At 36.4% G+C, this 20927-nt stretch overlaps 1 protein-coding gene and 1 long non-coding RNA gene across 26 annotated transcripts in view; both read right to left on the reverse strand.

Moving 5' to 3' along the window:
* Positions 1-1233: 1233 nt before the first annotated feature.
* Positions 1234-5460, reverse strand: LOC144379854 (uncharacterized). Its single transcript, XR_013443332.1, has 2 exons — positions 4923-5460; positions 1234-1613 (listed from the first exon to the last, which is right to left on the reverse strand). It is a non-coding gene; the product is annotated as an uncharacterized LOC144379854 (long non-coding RNA).
* A 2094-nt stretch (positions 5461-7554) lies between these two features.
* The window catches only part of DLG1 (discs large MAGUK scaffold protein 1), a 254420-nt gene continuing 241047 nt past the window's right edge, over positions 7555-20927 (reverse strand). For all 25 annotated transcript variants that reach the window (XM_078067560.1, XM_078067591.1, XM_078067561.1 and 22 more), the window contains 3 exons: positions 18824-18933; positions 10497-10588; positions 7555-9384 (listed from right to left, as the gene is read on the reverse strand). In XM_078067560.1, coding sequence (XP_077923686.1) covers positions 9278-9384; positions 10497-10588; positions 18824-18933 — 309 coding nt within the window. In that variant the 3' untranslated portion in view covers positions 7555-9277. The remainder of the gene's footprint in view (positions 9385-10496; positions 10589-18823; positions 18934-20927) is intronic.

The following is a 20927-nucleotide window of genomic DNA, read 5'->3' on the forward strand; positions in this document are numbered from 1 at the left end:
TCTCTGGGTTTCAGTTTATCCATATGTAAAAGGTAGGTCATGATGGCTCTGAAGTCTGCTCTGGAGAATCGGAGGGGGACATGTGTGGAAGCTGTTTTTCCATTCTGAGCTGGATCCATCAGGAGGGGGCACCTCTTTCTGATTCACACAAACAGACTAGCAGGTGGCCCTGGCAGAGGGGCTATGGCCTGTCCTAAGAGGATGAAATAAATAGAAGCATCCTTAGTAAGTCTCACCGTCCTGACCACGAGGATGAAAAGGCTCATTTTGTCACACTCCAGGAGCAACCAGAAGGTCCTGGCAAGATTTGTGTTCATGAAGTTATTTCTCTAGCAGAACTCCAGGTGACACTGATAAGGTGTCAGACAGCTACAACCTAAGAGCTTGGGTGAGCAATTTCGCAACTGAGGTCCTTTCCCTATCTCTGGGGAGTCATTCCCCTACTGTGACTCTTCGGTGAACTTGCTGTCTCTGGGCTCCAGAGGCTTCCATGTCTGACTCATTTGCTTGGCCTTAGCATGGACATAGCTTTGGCCATAGTCATTACACACATAGAGATCTATATGTAATGGGGAACTCTTGATTTGGCTTGAGCCTGGATCCTGCCATTTCTGAGGTATGGACATCCCTGGGTGTATCAGAGGCAATAAGAGAATGACGACCAGTAATTTAACCTAGAAACAGTCGTATAGAGGAGCAGAAGCACTGAGGATAGTTTGGTCCCTATTCTGGACTCATACTGAGGAGAGGAAGAGTGCCTTTGAGCTTCCTTCTAGAAACAAGAACTAGTTTCACTAAGACTTCTATGAGATGTTGGGACCTAAACAACACTGTTCTGGGACCATTCCCCCCCAGCCCCCGACTCTATTCCATTATATGAAATACAAAGAGCTCTTCTCCACTCTGCCCAAGACACAGCTCTGGCTCCCCAAGGATTCAGGGTGCCCCCCCCCCCCAACATGGAGATTGCTTGCCAGGGAACTGAGGAACAGTAGCAGATGCTATGGGATGGAACACATTAAAGATAGTCTCTGGGGACTCAGAAGGAAGAGGGGGCTTTGATGCAGGGGGGTGGAGAACCTGTGTTGACAGTTGGGGGCTAATGAGCCAGCAAAATATGGATGCACAATTCTTTTACCCAAAATCTTAGAAAAATTCATATTTTTTCATCTCAACAAACCATGGTTTATATTTTTCTATTTTTATGAGCTGTGATGTCTTTGACTAATTAAGAACAAGCCCAAATAATTTTTATTTGGGGAACACTTGGAAGGACTGGTATGCACAGAGAATATTAGCGGTGGTGAACACTATACCAGGGACAAGAAAGGACTATATAATTAAATAAAAAATTTGGCTGATTTAGAGATCTGTAGTCAGACTGTTTTATCTACTCCCATCCACTCTTCCCTCCCAACTGTACCGATTTGCAAATGAAGTGGCCGCTAACACTTTACACAATGATGTTTTCAGGTCCTGAAAAACCAAGGCAGTGAAGACTGCTGTTGTACAAGAGGCCCGCAGGCTGTGCACTCCGATCGCCTGCCATGGGTACCTCACTGGGGCAGACGAACACAAGGAGAAGGCCACCCAATCTGAGACAAACCACATACCTAAAGAGGTAAAAGCAGAACAGGGAGAACATGCTCAGTGTTAAGTGGATACTCAGTACGTACTGCCGGCGTTCAGTTTCCATGGGCTGTAACTAGGGAGTCTTCTGCAGGAGGAGGGATTTAGGGTGGGCCTTGAAGAAAGGTAGGGCTTTGCATGACCAACAGCCACGACAAGAACTGCTGAGGTATGGCTGGCGAGGTAGGTGGCAGGGGATGACTGACTGAACTCATACTATGTTCCAGAACTATACTAGACAGGGTAAGTTAATTGGTTTGGATTTAGGATCCATGAAGGTCACTGAAGAGAAACACAATCCAAGTTGCATTTTAAGAAAAGTCATCTGGTGATGGCTGGGTCAGCAAGGGGGCAAATTAGAGGCTGAGAGATGAATTAAGATGCCACCTCAGTAATCAAGGCTTGGGGTTGAGGGCGGGTTAAGGATTAGAGTGGTGACAGTGGAAATAATAGCAAGAAAAATATGACATTAAGGAATAATCAACAGTATTTGGTGACTGAGTATTTGGGGAAGAGAGATGTCAAGAAGCATTAAGGTTAAAATATGGGTGATGGAGAGAATATTCTATTAAGTACAATCATTATTAGCTACTGGTAGAAAAATAGTTAAAAGGTTAGTAAAGTTTTTTCCTAGTAAGAGTAAGTAAGGAACGTCAGATAAACTAGATCCAAAGCAAGCACTGAACTTTCAGAGAGAAAGAAAGGGATCTATTATTATTATTTTTTAGATTTTATTTATTTGAGAGAGAGAGACAGCGAGAGCAGGAACACAAGCTGGGGAGTGGGAGAGGGAGAAGTAGGCTTCCCGCCAAGCAGGGAGCCTGATGTGGGGCTCGATCCCAGGACCCTGGGATCATGACCTGAGTGGAAGGCAGACGCTTAACTGCCTGAGCCACCCAGGCGCCCCGAAAGGGATCTATTATTAAGACATATCTTTTCTAGTCTTAAATACCACTAGGGAAGTAGATATTTTTGATCAAATGACTGTCACAAGATTTAGAAAATCTTTTCGTAGAAATTCATAGTGTGAAACATATGGGACTTTCATCTTGTCTTTAGCCCTCCCATCTGTGAGGTGAATGAACCTGATTTTAGACATCCTAAAGAAAGATTACATCACTTGTTCTAATCTTTTCTTCCATCAGAGAATTCACTATGTCTTGTTTCACATGCTAATTGTTTTGTGCACAGACTTTTACACAGTTTAAAAAAAATCATTCTACTGTAGGTAAGAATTGTCCAAATGATATTGGTCATTAACAGTTGATTTGCAGAAACAGGGATGAATATATGCTCAATTTGAATAGTTTATTCCTATTTTGGGTAACATCAGTAGTTCCTAAGGTTTAGTTTAGCGCCAATTAAGAGGAATGACCTAATGTTGTTATTGTTGTCGTTTTCGAAAACACACAAGAGAAATCAAGTCATATTACGATCTGAATGGAAAACACGGACAAGGCCCGTTGTGCTAGCTGCATGCCATCAGTGAAGGGGATGGGCAGCTCTGGTTCAAGGATTCCTTAAATATACTGCTTTGGAATTAGATTTCTGTTAATCATAGAACATAAGTAATTTTTAAGATACGGAGAAGTTACCAGCTAAAGGAAATTGGTAGTCATTAATTTAAAAAAACAAGCTACAATCCTTTGGTGTTCAACAAACTAGATTTTCTTGAAAGATTAGGACTGTCTTCATGGACTGTTTTCTAAATCGTAAGGCTATTAATCTCACCTTTAACAAATGTTCTCATTGGTTGCTCAGACTATTTTCTTCTCATTTACTACTATCCTAACTAGACTACATTTATTTCCCTTCAGACACTAGCAATGAGAATCTGGTATGGGTCACTGGCACATCCAGCTTTTGGACCATCTGAGTATTATTCCTGGGAATTTGAAATTCTAAAAATTTGAAATTGCTTACTCTCGTACTCTCCTACTTTAGACATAATTTTGTTCTGTAAACAGGCTCTTGGGATATATTATTCTGCATTTAAAGTTTGTTTTAGGATAATAAGCTCCTGTACAGCCGCCTAAATGTGTGGATGCTCGCAGTAGACAGGGAGGTAGAGTGGGGGAGGGCCTGTCACAGCTGTCAGATCAGAAACCCATTTCTGGTTCTGATCCTTGCTGCTGCAGACCTAAAGTTGCAAAGAAGCACAAAAATGTAGAGGAAAAGACTAAAAACAATCCAAAAGTCCTTCAGTGAAGGGATAAATGAATTATACATCCATAAAATGGACTACTACTTAGCAATGAAAATAACAAACTTGATTCCTGCAGCAACATGGCTGAACCTCAGATGCATTTTGCTAAGTCCAAGAAGCCACACCCAAAATTATTTATAGGGTATGGTTCCATTTATAGGACATTCTGGGAAAGGCAAAACTATAGGCACTGAGAAATTATCAGTGGTTATCAGAGGTTGGGGGTAGGAGGAGGTACGGACTAGAAGTTTTGGGGGTGATTACGTGCTATATATACATGGGTCAAAACTCACAGAATTGAACAGCATAGAGAATTTTACTGTACATAAATTAAAAAGATATAAAAGAAAATTAGGGGGGCGCCTGTATTGCTCAGTCGGTTAAACATCTGACTCTTGATTTTGGCTCCGGTCACGATCTCAGGGATGTGAGATTGAGCCCTGCGTGGGGCTCCACATTCATCAGGGAGCCTGCTTCTCTCCCTCACCCTGCTCTCACTAAAATAAATAAATCTTGAAAAAAAAAAAAAAAAAGGATAGTGGCTTCCCTTGGAGTAGGAGTAATGACTGGGAGGGAGATGAGGCGGGGTACCTGGGGAGCTGGTTACGTTCTGTTTGAGCTTCATGCTGATTGTTACATGGGTGTTGGTTTATAAAAATTCATTGGGGTATATGTACACTTATGATATTCATACATTTTACATATGTATGTTATACTTCAATAACAAGTAAACAACAACAAGGGACAGTGGGAGTGAATTCTAGCCTTCACTGTCTTTTAGGCTCCTTCCTCTCATCTTCCCCCCCCATCTGTATACTCTACTATGCTAGAAAAATTGTAGTGTGAAACTCTCCCTGGTCAGGTTTGGTACCTGTTCCTAAAAGCTTCAAACAACATCAGTTTACCTGACCATCAATTCTGTTCACTATGCTGTTTGGCAGACCAGGATTTGTTTTGCCAACTCTCAGGTAACCATATTTGGGCATGGAATGAAGAAAGAGCTGGTAGTGGAAAGTCACTGAGAAAGTAATCACGGATAAGCAGTGACTATTCTAAGTCACACTGAATAAAAGAAAATGTATCTTACCTGGGTGATTTAAGTAATCTTTTTCAGGCCTGTTTCTAGACTCTTGACAAAGAGAGAACTGCTAGGGACTGTTGTGTTTAGCACTGCGCAGATGTGAGGATGGCTTATGAAATCTTGATGTCTTCCAGTTCCATGTTGAAGACTGAGGTAGAGTAGGCAAAAGTCCCATCTCTGACAGAGTAGGGATGCTTAGAAGAGATGAGTAAACATGATTATAGGGACTGAAATGTAAATAATTTCTTCACTCAAAGTCCATCAAAGAAAATTTCTCTATAGTTGATAAAGAATGGTGGACCATATTATTCTGTCTTCTGCTACCAATCATAAACATACTCCGGAGCAAAGTTGTAAGAGTCAAGTATCAGATGCTGTGATCAGTGTTTTGTACACATTATTTAATCCTTAAAATAATCCTGCAAGAAAGTCACTCAAATCCCATTTAAAATGAAGGCTCAAGGTAATCTGTACAAAGTGAGTTGCAACAATTCCAGGCTTCTGATTCCAAAGGAAAAGGGAATTAACTTTTAAAATGTATTATGTGCTAAGCTCCTTTATTTTAGTCTTAAAATATCTCCATTTAATTTGTGTGTGTGTGTGTGTGTGTGTGTGTGAGAGAGAGAGAGAGAGAGAGAGAGAGAGAGACCGCATGAGCAGGGAGAGGGGAAGAGGGAGAGAAGCAGACTCCCCACTGAGCGCAAAGCCTGATGCGGGTTCAACCCCACAACCCCAAGATCATAACCCTGACCCGAACTGAAACCAAGACTTGGGACACTTAACTGACTGAGCCCCCAGATATCTCCATTTTAGAGATAAGTAAACAGAAAGAGGGATGGCATGGCTTGTCCAAGGTTAGTTACATAACCAATAAGTGGTGGAGCTGGTATTTAAGCCCTCTGATTTCAGAGCCTACATTCTTCACATTATAGTACTCCACTGCCAAAGCCAATGGGAGCTATACTGTGCAATTCTGGAGGAAGATAAATGGAATCTTTGACATTGGACTAAAACACCAGATAATCTAAACTTAGGTCAGAAAAGTGACATTTGTTGTTTTTCCCTGATATCTTTCATATTCAAGCACCTCAATAAAATCTCTTAAGTTTACAGGTACTTACTTTCTTTTAATCAGTAATTCAAAGCTTGAGGGACTGAATAACCCACTAAATTCAGCTTACACCATGGGAAGAAAAGGAACTGGATGGTAGAAAAACCACTGTCCTAGGAACCAGGAATCAAAGGTTCTAATCCTGGCTCTGTTCCTGATTTGCAGTGTAACTTTGGTTAAGGCATGGGGATCTCTGGACTTGTTTTACCACATGTAAATTAAGAGTATTCAAGACAGAATTTTGGAAAGTAAACTGTTTACTCTAATACTTTAGAAAACAAATTTTTTCTCATGAGTAAAGCCCCCAAATTGCCATCTTGGAATTTAAATACTATGTAGTGGGTTACCAGGTGTTTGTGACAGTCTGTCTGTTCTGCAAGCTTGCTTCCATCATTTTTGAAGAGCCCTGGGAAGATGTGGAATAGAAAAGCAACCAGAAACGTGTAGTCACATTTAAGAGGCATTTTAGTTTTTACCAACTTAAAAAATATTAAGAATATTAAAATATGAGTATCTCATAAAAGATTTGAAATATTATTCTCTCTGTATCAGACTAATGGATTTTCCTAATAAACACTGTTCCATTTTTGGTTCTTTTTCTTTCCCCCCGCCTTCCCATTTTTGGTTCCAAAGAAGTTTTTTGTCACTGTGATGGTGCTAGGCTGATTTGTTTCCCAGAAACATGTTTTTCAGCTGTGATAGTAAGTGACTTGTTCTGTGGGTCTGTCCTTACTTACTGTGTGACTTGGGGCAAGGACTTTCATCTAAGTCTGTCTCTGTAAAGGGGCACTAACATAACATAATTTAAGTCATAGTGCCTTACATAGTAGGGGCTGAGAAAAACAAGGCAGCGTAATATACTAGAAAGAACATGGGGCAGAAAGACTTGGACACAAATACCAAGCACTGCCGCTTACTAGCTAAGTCATCTTGGGCAAATGATTTCATTTAAGCCTTACAGTGAGGCTAATAATTCTTCAATTCTTATTTTTTAAAATTAAATGATAATATACTAAAGTGGCTGTTACACAGAAGTACTAAGCAATTAGTACTTTTATTAATAATTCTATACAATCTAGAAAGCTGCACAAAAGTTAGTATTTTCTTACAAAAACATCACTTAACAAGGACATCCAAAAGCAATGTAATACACATTGTAACAGATAAATGGCATCATTTTTATAATCTCTTGCTATTTTAGAACATGTGACCAGTAAATACTTCAAAATGACTTATACTGGGGTCTTGCTGTAGAGTGATTTCTGGGACTCTTGAGATTATTTTACAATAATTTTCTTCTAGTTGTTTTATGTTTGGTAACAACCTACTATAATTATTGTTATAGCCATAGTATATATTTCAATGTGTTAACATACTCAATTCCAAAACCTACAGAAGAAAATTTGATTAGGTTCCCTAATGGCCCATGAATCCAATTTATAAATTACATGATGCTCCAAGTTGTTTCAAGAAAATATTTGCTTGTAAACAATATTTTCTTTCAGAATTCAAGACACATTTAACATATGGATTTTACAACAAAGTTTATTAGCTGTTCTCCTCTTTCTCATAAATGGAATGGATAATGTTGATAATCCTTTACAAACCAGTACTCATTTAAGAAACTGTAATGAGGAGGCTGTGAAAAACACATATTTAATAAACAACTCCAAAAAAGCAAAGGGAAGCCAAACAATATTATTAAAAGACCAGAAAAGTTGATTTCTGAAATCATATCTACCTTTCACTAAAATTTCTTAAAATTGCTCACCATGAAGATCTGTGCAACTCTAGTGCACAGCAGCTACGAGAGGTGAAAAGTGTGCAGTCTGAGGGGAAAACACACACGAGGCTTTTGCTTATTTGCCTATTAGTGAAAGGAGAACTGGAAGGAGAGGCAGAAGACCAAATCCAAACCCAATGACAAGAACAACAGGAACAAAAAACCCCAAAACAGAACCAGGAACCATTTGAAAACTTTTGTAGAGAAGAGGAGAACACGCCTATACTTCTGTATGTAATCTAATTTCCCTAAAGGTTTCTTTCCACAACCACCATACCCCCTTTTTCAGTTCACATGATTAAGGAAGATAAAGTCTAATCAATTAATATTTAATTTAAAAACCAAACAAAAAGTTAAGAGTAGGTGGCAAAAGAAAAAATATATTTTAAATATATATATATGTTTGTGTGTGTGTGCAACTATGTAAAGAAAATAATTCCCATAGTTACAGAGTTTAGTTAAAGAAAGTTTTATATATATTTATATATATATATATATTTTATTATAACAAAATAGGCAGTTACTGTGGGTAAAATATTCATTAAAATCTGATCCCTAAGAATACATTTAAAGTTTTAGACTATGAACTGGACTCCTTTTCCATTCATAATGATTACTCCATCACCACTGTAATGTCTGTTCTGTCTATATTTATGTCTATGAAGTTTCCTCAACCTTATGTGTAAAAGGTGAGCTCCCCTAGCACCTAAACATGGCCTCAATTCAGAGAATGTGATGATTATTATGTATGAACTTTTTTAAGACACTATAAACAGTGCTGCACAAGTAGATTAAAAACATTTTTAACACTGCTATTCCTAGCAAATGTGTTGAGAAAAAAACCCTCAAACAATAAAAGACATGAAGAACTATTATGAAAAATGAATATCCCTTGTGAAATTATGAAAGTTAATGCAGACATTAATTTTGAAATTAAAAAACATATTTTCCTTATTTGTCTATAATTAAATATTTGCTTTGATAACACAAGTCAATTGAGAAAAGGACTTGAGAGTTAATATATTGGCCAAACCATGCTATTAAAGTTAAGCGTGCACTGTTGCTCAAAGTTTACTAAATCACTGATTAACACTTTTCTTTCATTTATACTGAAATTTGAAAAGAATGTATATAAAGCTTTTCTGAAAATCTCTTAAAGTTACTTTCCCTTAAACATTAAGGAATTTTGCCACAATTTCCCAGTCTCCCCAAATCCTTAATAGCTGGTCAGGCCATTCCATCTTCAGTTCTGAAAAATGGCCACAAACCAATAGTGACATAAAATAATACAGATGCTACAACTTGAAGGAGACCCTAGATGTCAAAACTAAGCACGACTGTAGACCATGATGAGTGGGATATGACTCAACATGGAAGGTGTATTGTAGACAGACTCCAAAAGGAAAGGGCAAAGAAGTGTCAGAGAAAATGGATTGTGGAAAAGAGAAACAAGAGAAACATCAGTCCTCATAACTTTTCTTTTGCTGGAACCCAGATGTAAGGACCAGACTGTTCTTCTATGATCTGCTTCACTTGGTTATAAATGTCTTCCAGCGTATCTCCCTGTATAATAGCTGTAATAATAGAAACAAAATTAGAAACCTCCATTAATTATCTATCTTTACCATAACAATTATTGGTGAAATAGAAGCTAAATCTTAGAACTAGTTACTCATCCAGCAAGAGACCATTTATGTATTGTTTGCTCAGTAATAGCCACTCATTTCATTAATTTTCCTACTTGAAAAATATAAGAATTTTTATTTTAAATACTCATCAAAAAGTGAGATTTGGTGATTTTTATTTAGTTTTGTATATTTGGTAGATACACACTGAAGTACTTAAGAGGCAAAAGGGCATCTGCTGGCAACTTACTCTTAAACGTTTCAGAAAAAAATGAAATGTGGTAAAATGTTAACATTTAGAAAATATGGGTGAAAAGTGTATGAGAATTGCTGGTACTACTCTTTTTTTTTTTTTTAAGATTTTATTTATTTGACAGAGAGAGACACAGCGAGAGAGGGAACACAAGCAGGGAGAGTGGGAGAAGGAGAAGCAGGCTTCCCGCAGAGCAGGGAGCCCGATGCAGGGCTCGATCCCAGCACCCTGGGATCATGACCTGAGCCAAAGGCAGACGCTTAACGAGTGAGCCACCCAGGCACCCCACTGGTACTACTCTTGTGAATGTTCTGTAAGTCTGAAATTATTAAAAAAAAAAAAAAAAGAAAAAAAGCACATGGGTTACAACACCATGGCATTTGATGTACTTAGGGTGAACACCTGAAGAATAATTTAAAAGACAAAATGAATGAGAGATTATTTGGGAATTGCTACCCACTCATTTTTTTTAAACAAATAATATATTAAAATGGATCAAAATTTATAAAGCATAAGATCAGAAAAGTCATTTTCACAGAAGAAATCAAGTCTGAATCTATTTTTCTCCAGTCTAGTATGTCCTAATGAACCACTTAAGAAACACTATCTTTTAAGATTCCTCATCACCACTGCCTAGGTTAGATGAATTATTCTGAAAACCACAATATTAATTACATAGTATTAATACATAGTATTAATCAGAGTAATTAATTACTGGTAGATGTGGGCATAGTTCAAAGTTCAATGGGTCAGTTCATATAGCTCCAAATCAAAATTCTGTCAGGGCACTGACACACATGATGCCAACCTGTGAAATGTTCAGTAAATTCTTGTTCCAGTTTCATGGCTCTCTCAAATGTCTTTCTGGCTTGTTCTTCTGTTAGACGCTTATTCATTTCCCTATGCAAATAAATTTAGAAATTAGCAATTAGTACATTATAATACTTTTTGAAAAAAAGATGACAAAGGAGAAGAGACACATAAAACATAAAATCATGAAAAGTTGAGTTCTGTTGAGAATATGAATGTCATTAAAAATTAGATTCAGTCACTAAGTATATTAAGCTTTATGCTCCGATTGACAGAGGGTTTCAATACATTTTTGCATTCGCTCAAGGCAGCCAAAAAAACTAAGCATTAATTTGGTATTTTTCACTTTGATGAAAATTTCATATTAAGATATAGCTTAGAGATCTATCTACCAATTTATGGATAACAAAGATAACACATAAACATATCAAACAGCACCATGAGAAGGTAATCAACAAAATATAGTCTGGGGAGAACTCTGTAGAAGAAATGACGTGGTTTCTTTAACAACAATAACAAAAGAGCTATGGAGGGAGAATCTATAGATTAAAAGAATTAACAACCAATTGTCACAAACAGATCTTATTTGGAACTTGATTCAAGCAAATAAATTGAAGAAAAAAAAAAAGCAAAAGCAAAACTGATGAGACAATCAGGAAAATATGAACTATCTGATGATATAAAAAATCATTTTAAGTGTGACATCAGAGAGATGTTTTCTAGTAATGTAATTCTTATCTTTCAAATACATACTGAAATATATGGATGAAATCATGTAACGTCTGGGGCTTGTTTCAAAATAATCTGGTGTGGATGGGTAGGGGGATGGATGAAACAAGACTGGTCATAGCTGAGAATTATTGCTGCAGCTGGATGATGGGTATATGAGTTTGTTCCCAACTTAAAGGGAAAGCTTCCAATATTTCTTCATTAAATATGACATTTGCTTTGATATTTTATAAGTGACCTTTACTGGATTAAGGAAATTCCCTCCTATTCAGTTTGCAGAATGTTTTTTGTCATGAATGGATGTTTATTTTATTAAATGCTTTTTCTGCATTTATTAAAATGATCATATGCTTTTACTCATAAAATCTCTTAATGTGGCACACTTACATGGATTTTAAAAGATTCATTAAAAATTGTGAAAAAATATACATAATATATGTTACCATTTTTAAGTGTACAGTTCATTGGCATTAATATCTTCACATTGTTGTGCAACCATTACCACCATCCAACCCTACGACTGTTTTCGTTTGGTAAAACCAAAACCCTATTCCTATTAAAAATAACTCCCCTTTGTCATCTCTCCTCAGCCCCCGCTACCCACCATCATTATACTTTGTCTCTATGATTTTGACCACTCTGAGTACGTCGTAAAAGTGGAATCACACAGTATTTGTCTCTTTGTGACTGGCTTATTCCTCTGAGCATAATGCCTGCAAGGATCATTCATGAACATACTGCAGAATTTCCTTCCTTTGTATAATTGTGCCATATTTTGCTTATCCATGCATTCACTGATAGACACTTAGGTTTCTTTCACATTTTAGTTATTGGGAATAATGCTACCATAAACATGAATGTACAAGTATCTCTTCAAAAAAGCAGCATATACCTAGAAGTGGAATTGCTGGATCATATAGTAACTCTATGTATCTTTTCATGTGCTTATTGGCTGTATCTTCTTTGGAGGAATGTCTATTCAAATCCTTTCCCCATTCTTGAATTGAGTTGTCTTCTTGTTGTTTTAGGAGTTCTCTAAATATTCTGGATATTAATCCCTTATTAGATATATGATTTGCAAATATTTTTCCCATTCTGTGGATTGCCCTTTTACTCTGTAGACAGTCTTTTGATATACAAAACCTTATTTTATTATTTTTTAAAGATTTTAAGTAATCTCTACACCCAACGTGGGGCTTGAACTTACAACCCCGAGATCAAAAGTCACCGGCTTCACCGACTGAGTCACCCAGGGGCCCCTGATATACAAAAGTTTAAAATACGGGGCGCCAGGCTGGCTCAGTCAGTTAAGCATCTGCCTTCGGCTCAAGTCATGATCCCAGAGGCCTGGGATCGAGTCCTGTGTTGGGCTCCCTGTTCAGCCGGGAGTCTGCTTCTCCCTCTTCCTCTGCTCTGCTTGTGCTCTCTCAAAAAAAAATCTTAAAAAAAAAAAAAAAAAAGTCATGGAATCTAATCTTTGTTGTTGTTACCTCTGCCTTTGGTGTCATATCCAATAAACCAATGCCAAATCCTATGTTGTAAAGCTTTTGTCCTATGTTTTCTTCTAAGAGTTTTATTGTCTTACATTTAGGTCCTTGATTCATTTTGAGTTAATTTCTGTATATGGTGTTAAGAGTCCAACTTAATTCTTTTACACGTAGATACCCAGTTTTCCCAGCACCATTTGTTGAAAAGACTGTCCTTTCCCCCACCGAATGGTTTCGTATCCTTGTTAAAAATAAAAAATCATATATGTAACAGTTTACTTGTGACCTCTCTATTCTACTCCATTGGTCTTTTAAATTTTTTTCATCATGGTAAGTGTACTGTTTAATCCCCATCCCTTATTTCTTCCATCCCACTACCTACCTCCCCTCTGATAATCATCAGTTTGTTCTCTGTAGTTAAGTATGTTTGTTGGTTTGTCTCTTTTTCCTTTGTTTCTTAAATTCCACGAGTGAGATCATATGGTCTTTGTCTTTCTGACTGACTTATTTTGCTCAGCATATCTCCAGCTCTATCCATGTTATTGCAAATGACAAGATTTTTTTATTGCTGAATCGTATATACATTCCATTGTATATACATACCACCTCTTTATCCATTCATCTATCAGTGGACACTTGGGCTGGTTCCATAGTTTGGCTACCGTAAATAATGCTGCCATAAATATAGGGGTGCATGTATCCCTTTGAGTTAGTGTTTTTTTTAAAGATTTTATTTATTTATTTGTCAGAGAGACAGAGGGAGCACAAGTGGGGGCGGGGGAGCTGCAGGAAGAGGGAGAAGCAGGCTCCCTGCTGAGCAAGGAGCCCGATGCAGAACTCAATCCCAATCCGGACCTGAGCCAAAGGCAGACGCTTAACCGACTGAGCCACCCAGGCGTCCCTGAGTTAGTGTTTTTGTATTTTTGGATAAATACCCAGTAGTGGTGATTCCTGAATCACAGGGTTGTTCTATTTTTAATTTTTTTGAGGAACCTCCAAACTGTTCCACAATGGCTGTACCAGTTTGCATTCCCACCAATAGTGCATGAGGGTTCCTTTTTCTCCACATCCTTGGCAACACTTGTTTTTTGTTTTTGATTTTAGCCATTCTGACAGGTGTGAGGTGATATCTCATTATAGTTTTGTATTCCACTGGTCTTATATATCTGTCTTATGCCAATACTACAGTTTTGGTTACTGTAGCTTTGTAGTGAATTATGAAATTAGGAACCCTGAGTCTTCCAGTTTTTTTTTCTTTTAAAATATTGTTTGGCTATTTGGGGGTCCCTTGAGATTCCATATGAATTTTAGTATGGGTTTTTCTATTTCTGCAAAAAATATTATTGGGATTTTGACAAACATTGCATTGAATCTGTAGATCACTTTGGGTAGTACTGACATTTTAACAACCTTAAGTCTCCTAAATCCATGAACATGAAAAGTGTTTCCATTTATTTTATCTCCTTTATTTTCTTTCAGCCATGCTTTGTAGTTTTCACTGTACAAATCTTTCTTTCATCTCCCTGATTAAATTAATTCTTAAGTATTTTATTCTTTTTGATGCTATTGTAAATGGAATTCCTTTTCAGATTGTTCACTGTCCGTGTATGGAAATGCAATTTTTTTGTTGACTCTATATGCTGCTACTTTGCTGAATTTATTTATTACTTCTAAGAGTTTTTACGTGCAGTCCTTAGGGTTTGCTATAGATAAGATCATACTGTCTGCAAACAAATTTTATTTCTTCCTTTCCAATTTGGATGCCTTTTATTTTTCTTGCCTAATTCCTCTGGCTAGTATTTCCAATACCTGTGTTGAATAGAAGTGGTAAAAGCAGGGATCCTTGCCTTGTTCCTGATCTTAGAGGAACAGCTTTCAGTCTTTCACCATTGAGTATGATGTTTGCTGTGTGTTTTTCATACATGGCTTTATCATATTGGAGTAGCTTCCTTCTATTCCTATTTTAAGTGTTTTTAAATCATGAAAGGGTGCTGTTAAATGCCTTTTTAAAAAAGGTAATCTCTATGCCCAATGTGAGGCTCAAACTCACGACCCTGAGATCAAGAGTCACATGCTCTACTGGACTAAGCCATTCAGGTGCCCCTGTCAAAAGCTTTTTCTACACTGAGATGATTTGTGTTTTTTCCTTCATTTTGTTGATACAGTAGTATCATGTACTACTGTACATGTTGATACATTACTACTGTACATTAATGATACATTAACCAACATTATATTACGTTGATTAATTTTCATATGTCAAACCATCCTTGTATTCCAGGAATAAAACCACCTGGTCATGGTGTGTAATCCTCTTAGTATGTTGGTGAGTTCTGTTTGCTAGAATTTTGTTGAGGATTTTTGCTATGGGCTGAAGGTGGGGAGATGGGTAGCTGCTATCAGGCTAAAAGCTGAAATTAACCAAAATTAACCATTCAAACCTTCCCCTGGAAGCTGCAAGCCTTAAGAAGACTCCTGAGTTCCAAAGTAGTTACTTCTGACAGATTCTGTTAAGTCCAATTGTGTCTAGGTGGGGAAATGGATTCCTGGTGCTTCTTACTCCTTCTTTTCTCTAGCTCTACCACTGATTAATTTTTACATGTTTAACCTTGCATTCTTTTTTCTTTTAAAGATTTTATTTATTTATTTGACAGAGAGAGAGACAGTGAGAAAAGGAACACAAGCAGGGGAGAAGCAGGCTTCCCGTGGAGCAGGGAGCCTGACACGGGACGGGGCTCTATCCCAGGACCCTGGGATCATGACCTGAGCCGAAGGCAGATGCTTAACGACTGAGCCACCCAGGCGCCCCCAACCTTGCATTCTTGAATAAACCCAACTTGGTTGTTTATCTTATTTAAAAAAATTAATTGTGGAACTCTATTTGTATTTTGATAAGGATTTTTGCATCTATATTTGTGCTAAGACTGGCTTACCATTTTCATTTCCTATGAGGTCTCAGTCAGGTTTTGGTATTAAATTAATGTCCATAAACTTTGTTGAAGAATTTGTGTAAGATTTGTATTATTTAGCTTTTGTTTATATTTATATTTATTTATATTATATATTATGTATATTATTTATATTTATATCATATTTTGTTTATATTTATTATTTAGCTTTTGTTTATATTATTTAGCTTTTCTGAAAAAGAATTTTTTTTTAAGTATAACTTTCAAACATAGAAGAGGAATATCGTAAATATACAGCTGGATGAATTTTAACCAACTTAAACTTACCTGTGTACCATCTAGAACCTAGATCAAGATCTAGAACATTACACCAGTAACCCCAGAATCTGGGTGTGCTCATTCCAGTCACCTACCTACCTTTAAAGAGTAACCTCCATTTGACTTCTGTAAGCAATGATTACACTGGAATCATAGAATATGTATAAAGGGATCCTAGACTATATATACTTTTAGGTCTGGATTTCTTTTTTACTCAAATTATGTTTGTGAGATTCTTCTATACTTTTGTGTGTAGTTGGAGATGGCTCATTCTCATTATTGTAGAATATTTCATTGTGTAAGTATGTCGTAATTTATTTATTCACTGATGGACATTTGGATAGTGTTTTTTGGTTATTTTGAACAGTACTTCTGTCAGCAATATAGTACATGTCTTTGGTAAACATACGTAAACATTTCCGTTGAGTACATATCTAGAAATGAGACTTCTGGATCTTTAGTTATGTGTTGGTTCAGTTTTAGGAGATACTATAAACAGTTTACCAGTGTTGGTGTACCAATTTATACTCCCATCAGTGTTATGAATTTCAGTTGTTCCATGTCCTTGCTAACAACTCATATTTTCTTTTTCATTTTAGCTATTTTTGGACATTAGGGTTTTTTGTGTTTTTGTTTTTTAAGTAGGCTCCACGTCCAAAGTGGGGCTTGAACTCACGACCCTGAGATCAAGTGTCACGTGCTCTACCGACTGAGCCAGCCAGGAGCCCCGACATTATAGTTTTAACTTGTGTTTCCATGTTTAATTGAGTACCCTCTCATATGTTTATTCACTATTTGGGTATCTCCTTTCATGAATGGTCTAAGTCCTTTGTTCATTTTTCTATTGGGTTGCCTGTGTTAACCTTTTTAAGGTCTATCTGATGTGCGGTAATATCCCATTTCCATTCCTGATATTATTTATGCCTTCTTTATTTTCTTTTCTTGATCTTTCTAATTGTATACAGTATTTTTAAAGAAAACATTTTTTATTTTGTTGATCCTAACATGTTTGTTTTCTCTTTCGTTGTATTTCTACTTTCTTTGAGTTTCACTGACTGGTCTTTTTCTAATTTCTCAAGACCTTAGACTGCTAAAATTTATTTGACTTCCTACATTCTTTCCTAATATTTAGGGCTGTGGATTTTCCATCACCAAGGCTACTATACTCCAAATTCATTTACTTACAATTTTGTTACCATTTAGTTCAAAACATTTAACTTATGCTGTGATTTCTTCTTTGACCCATCCAGAAGTAAAATGCTTAATTTCCAAATATATGGGAATTTTCTAGTGATCTTTTATTGATTTCTACTTTAATTTCACCATGATCAGAGAATATTTGTTTTATTAATCACTGAAATTTATGGCTTAGCATATAATTAGTTTTGATAATTGTTCTATGTGCATTTGCAATTAACATGTAAATTTTGCAGATGTTGAATGCAGTGTTTTTTACATATGTTAGTTAGGTAAGGTTTTTACTTGGTGTTCCATATCCATACTGATTTTTTGTTTGTTTTCTTATTCTAGTATTTCCTGATCTGTTAAGCTCTCCCACTGTGATTCTGGAATTATTTTTTTCCTGTATAATTATCAATTTATGCTTTACATATTTTGAGACTGTATTATAAGTATAAATGTATAAATATACCATCCTGATGGAATGAACCTTTCTTTCATTTTTATGAAATGTCCATTTTTATGGCTAGTAATAATTTTTTGCCTTTAGATATACTTTGATAGCAATATAAACAAACTTATTTTTGGTTAATGTTTGTACAGTGTATCTTTTTTCTAGACTCTCACTTTCAGCTTTTCCATAGCCTAATATTTAAGGTGTGTCTTATGAAAGCAACATATAGTTGATGGGTATAACACACTATTCCAAAATATGGCACTTTGGCATACTGAATATTTTAAGCTGAAGGAATTTGCAAAATGGCAGGTATATGAATGACCTTCCCTGAGGCAGGTCAAAGATCCTCATGTGAGAGGTGACATTCCTCTATCTGGAGGAAGCAAACATCCTTATCTCCAAAGATGGAGGGACACTGAGAAGAATTTGAACTAACAGGCCTTGCTAAGTTTCCCTAGTTTGCTACTCTTAGCTTATATTCTTTGGTACTATCATATTTTCCTGTGACTATCCATTGGTCACCAAACCTAGTATAAAAATGTTCAAGTTTAACTGTTTTTTGGGGTCTTCATTTCCTTATGAATGCTCCCACGTCACACAAAACTTGAATTAAATAAATTTGTATGTTAATCTGAATTTTGTTACAGAGGTCCAAGTGAAAACCTAGTAGAGAGAAAAGAATTTTTCCCTCTCCTACAAAAGCAACATCTAGTTTATTTTTTCTTCAACTATTCTGACAACCCTTGTCTTTTAATCAGACCATTTAGTCTAGTATTTAGTTAATGAAATATTTGGGTTCATTTAAACCATCTTACTATCTGTATCCTTTTGGTCCCATTTGTTCTATGTTTCTATTTGCTCTTCTTTTAGTTTTTAATTTAAATTTGATTTTTGCTCTCTATTAGTAAGTAGTTATACATTATTTTATTCTTTTAGTGGTTACCCAGAGCTACACTGCTCCCATTCAGTAATTAGTAGCCACATGTGACTACTTAGACTTAAAATTCTAATACATATTACCTTATACACTTTAGTATATTAATGTTGATGATGATGATGATTGCTAGTATCACAGAATGCTTATTTAATCCTCATAATAATCCTATGAAATGAGTATACGATTACTATCTCCATTTTACAGATAAGGGAACTGAGATGCAGGGAAGGTAAGTAAACTATCCAATCTAGTAAGTGACAGAGACTGGATTTGTACATAGAGGCTTGTGCCTTAGGCATTTATACTTACATGATATTTTCCATGGATTTGGGTTTAATAAAAATGGAGATTGGGTAAAGTTGTGCAATCTGTAATCTCTTTATGGCATTTCCAGACACATCGAGGATACAGTGTTTGCCCTAAAATAGAGGAAATAAAGAAGAAAAACAAGTGAACCAAGTATTTTCAATTATATCAAAGGTACATTTCCTACAGATACAATATCTGGATTACGATATGTTTGGATCCTCTTCACTTTAAGCAAACTTGTCATTTCTGTTAGCAAATTTCAGAGGGGAAATGAAGACAATGAATAATGACTATGAATAATTAATTTCCATTTTCAAATATTACATTTAAAAAGGAATGAAAATACAGTTCCCTTACTCCTAACTTTCATAGACCAGTCTCAAAATGGCAACCAATATGGGGCTCCTAACTTTTATTTTGCCAAGAAAAACAACCGCCCTAAGCTACCATCTTACCATAATTATCATTTCATAAAAGAATATACAATCAACAAGAAGGTAAAAAAAAAGACTAAAATGAAGGAGAATCTTTAAAACTAAATAAATTTAAAATTTATAAAACCTCATTACCACTAATCTATGTCTCATTTTATTGGGGACTAACAAAAACTATCACAAACTGGCAATTGGGAATCCCACTTCTAGATTTAAGACATTTTTCTGACATGCTTATATTCACTTACAAAGGCCATTTGGATTTTTATCTTTATGAAAAGTGTTTCCATGTTAAATAGGGTAATAATCATAACTTATCAGATTTTATTATAACATATTTTAAATCAGGTACTGCCTCATAATGTATTTTTAAAGAAAGATTTGTTTATTTTAGAGAGTGAGAGAGAGCACGTGTGAGCAGGGGGAGGGGCAGAGGGAGAGAGAGAATCCTCAAGCTGACTCCCCACTCAGTGCGGAGCCCGATGCAGGGATCGATCCCCAGACCCTGAGATCATGACCTGAGCCAAAATCAAGAGTTGACGGCTTAACCAGCTGAGCCACCCAGGTGCCCCTGATAATGCATTTTGTAATCCAAGGGCTTAAGTATATTTCAATGAACAATTTCAATTTAGTAGGAGTATTTATTTATTTATAGATTTTATTATTTTACAGAGAGAGTGAGAACAAGGCGGGAGGGGAAGAGGGAGAGAGAATCTCAAGCAGACTCCCTGCTGAGCAGGGAGGCCAAAGCAGGGCTTGATGTCACGACCCTGAGATCATGAGCTGAGCTGAAATGAAGAGTCGGACACCCAACTGACTGAACCACCCAGGTGCCCCACGAGCACTACATCTTAATTTTATATACTGCTAACCTTACTCTAGTTTTTTAAAGTATCTTTCATTTAATAATGGTATTTTATTTTTTTTTAAAGATTTTATTTATTTTGACAGAGAGAGAGAGTACAGGCAGGGGGAGCGGCAGGCAGAGGGAGAGGGAGAAGCAGGCTCCCTGCTCATCAGGGAGCCCTATGTGGGGCTCGATCCCAGGACCCTGGGATCATGACCTGAGCCGAAGGCAGACGCTTAACCGTCTGAGCCACCCAGGCGCCCCTATAATGGTCTTTAGTTTTATAATGAATTTATAATTTATTTTACAAAATAATTTTATGATATTTTGTATGGTTTCCCAGGTATACTATTATTTGAAAATAGAGATAGTTTTACTTTTCCCCTCAATTTTTATGCCTCTAATTGATTTCTCTTGTCTTAACAGCACTGACTAATGCCTCAAGTACAATGAATACCTTGAGTAGAATGTTGAATAGCAATAGAGATAATGGACATCCTTGCCTTGTTCCTCAATAATGGAATTGCTTCATGTTTCTCCTATTAAGGATTCCATTCATCCATCTCAATCTCTCTTTTTCCTTTTTAAAAATATAACACCAATCTCTGTATTTTTGAGTTTTTCTCCTCCCAGGAAGGGTACTGAATTCTACCAAAAGCTTTTTAGGCATCTATGGATATATGATTTTTTTCTTTAGATTGTGGAAGATTACATTAATTAATTTCCTAACTTTGAGCTGACCTTAAATTCCTTTAATCCCATTTGGTCATAGTGTATTGTTTTTGCAATATGGTATTGGATTCTGTTTACTAAAAATATTTAA

This window comes from Halichoerus grypus, chromosome 1 (genome assembly GCF_964656455.1).
Source record: "Halichoerus grypus chromosome 1, mHalGry1.hap1.1, whole genome shotgun sequence".
Lineage (NCBI taxonomy): Eukaryota > Metazoa > Chordata > Mammalia > Carnivora > Phocidae > Halichoerus > Halichoerus grypus.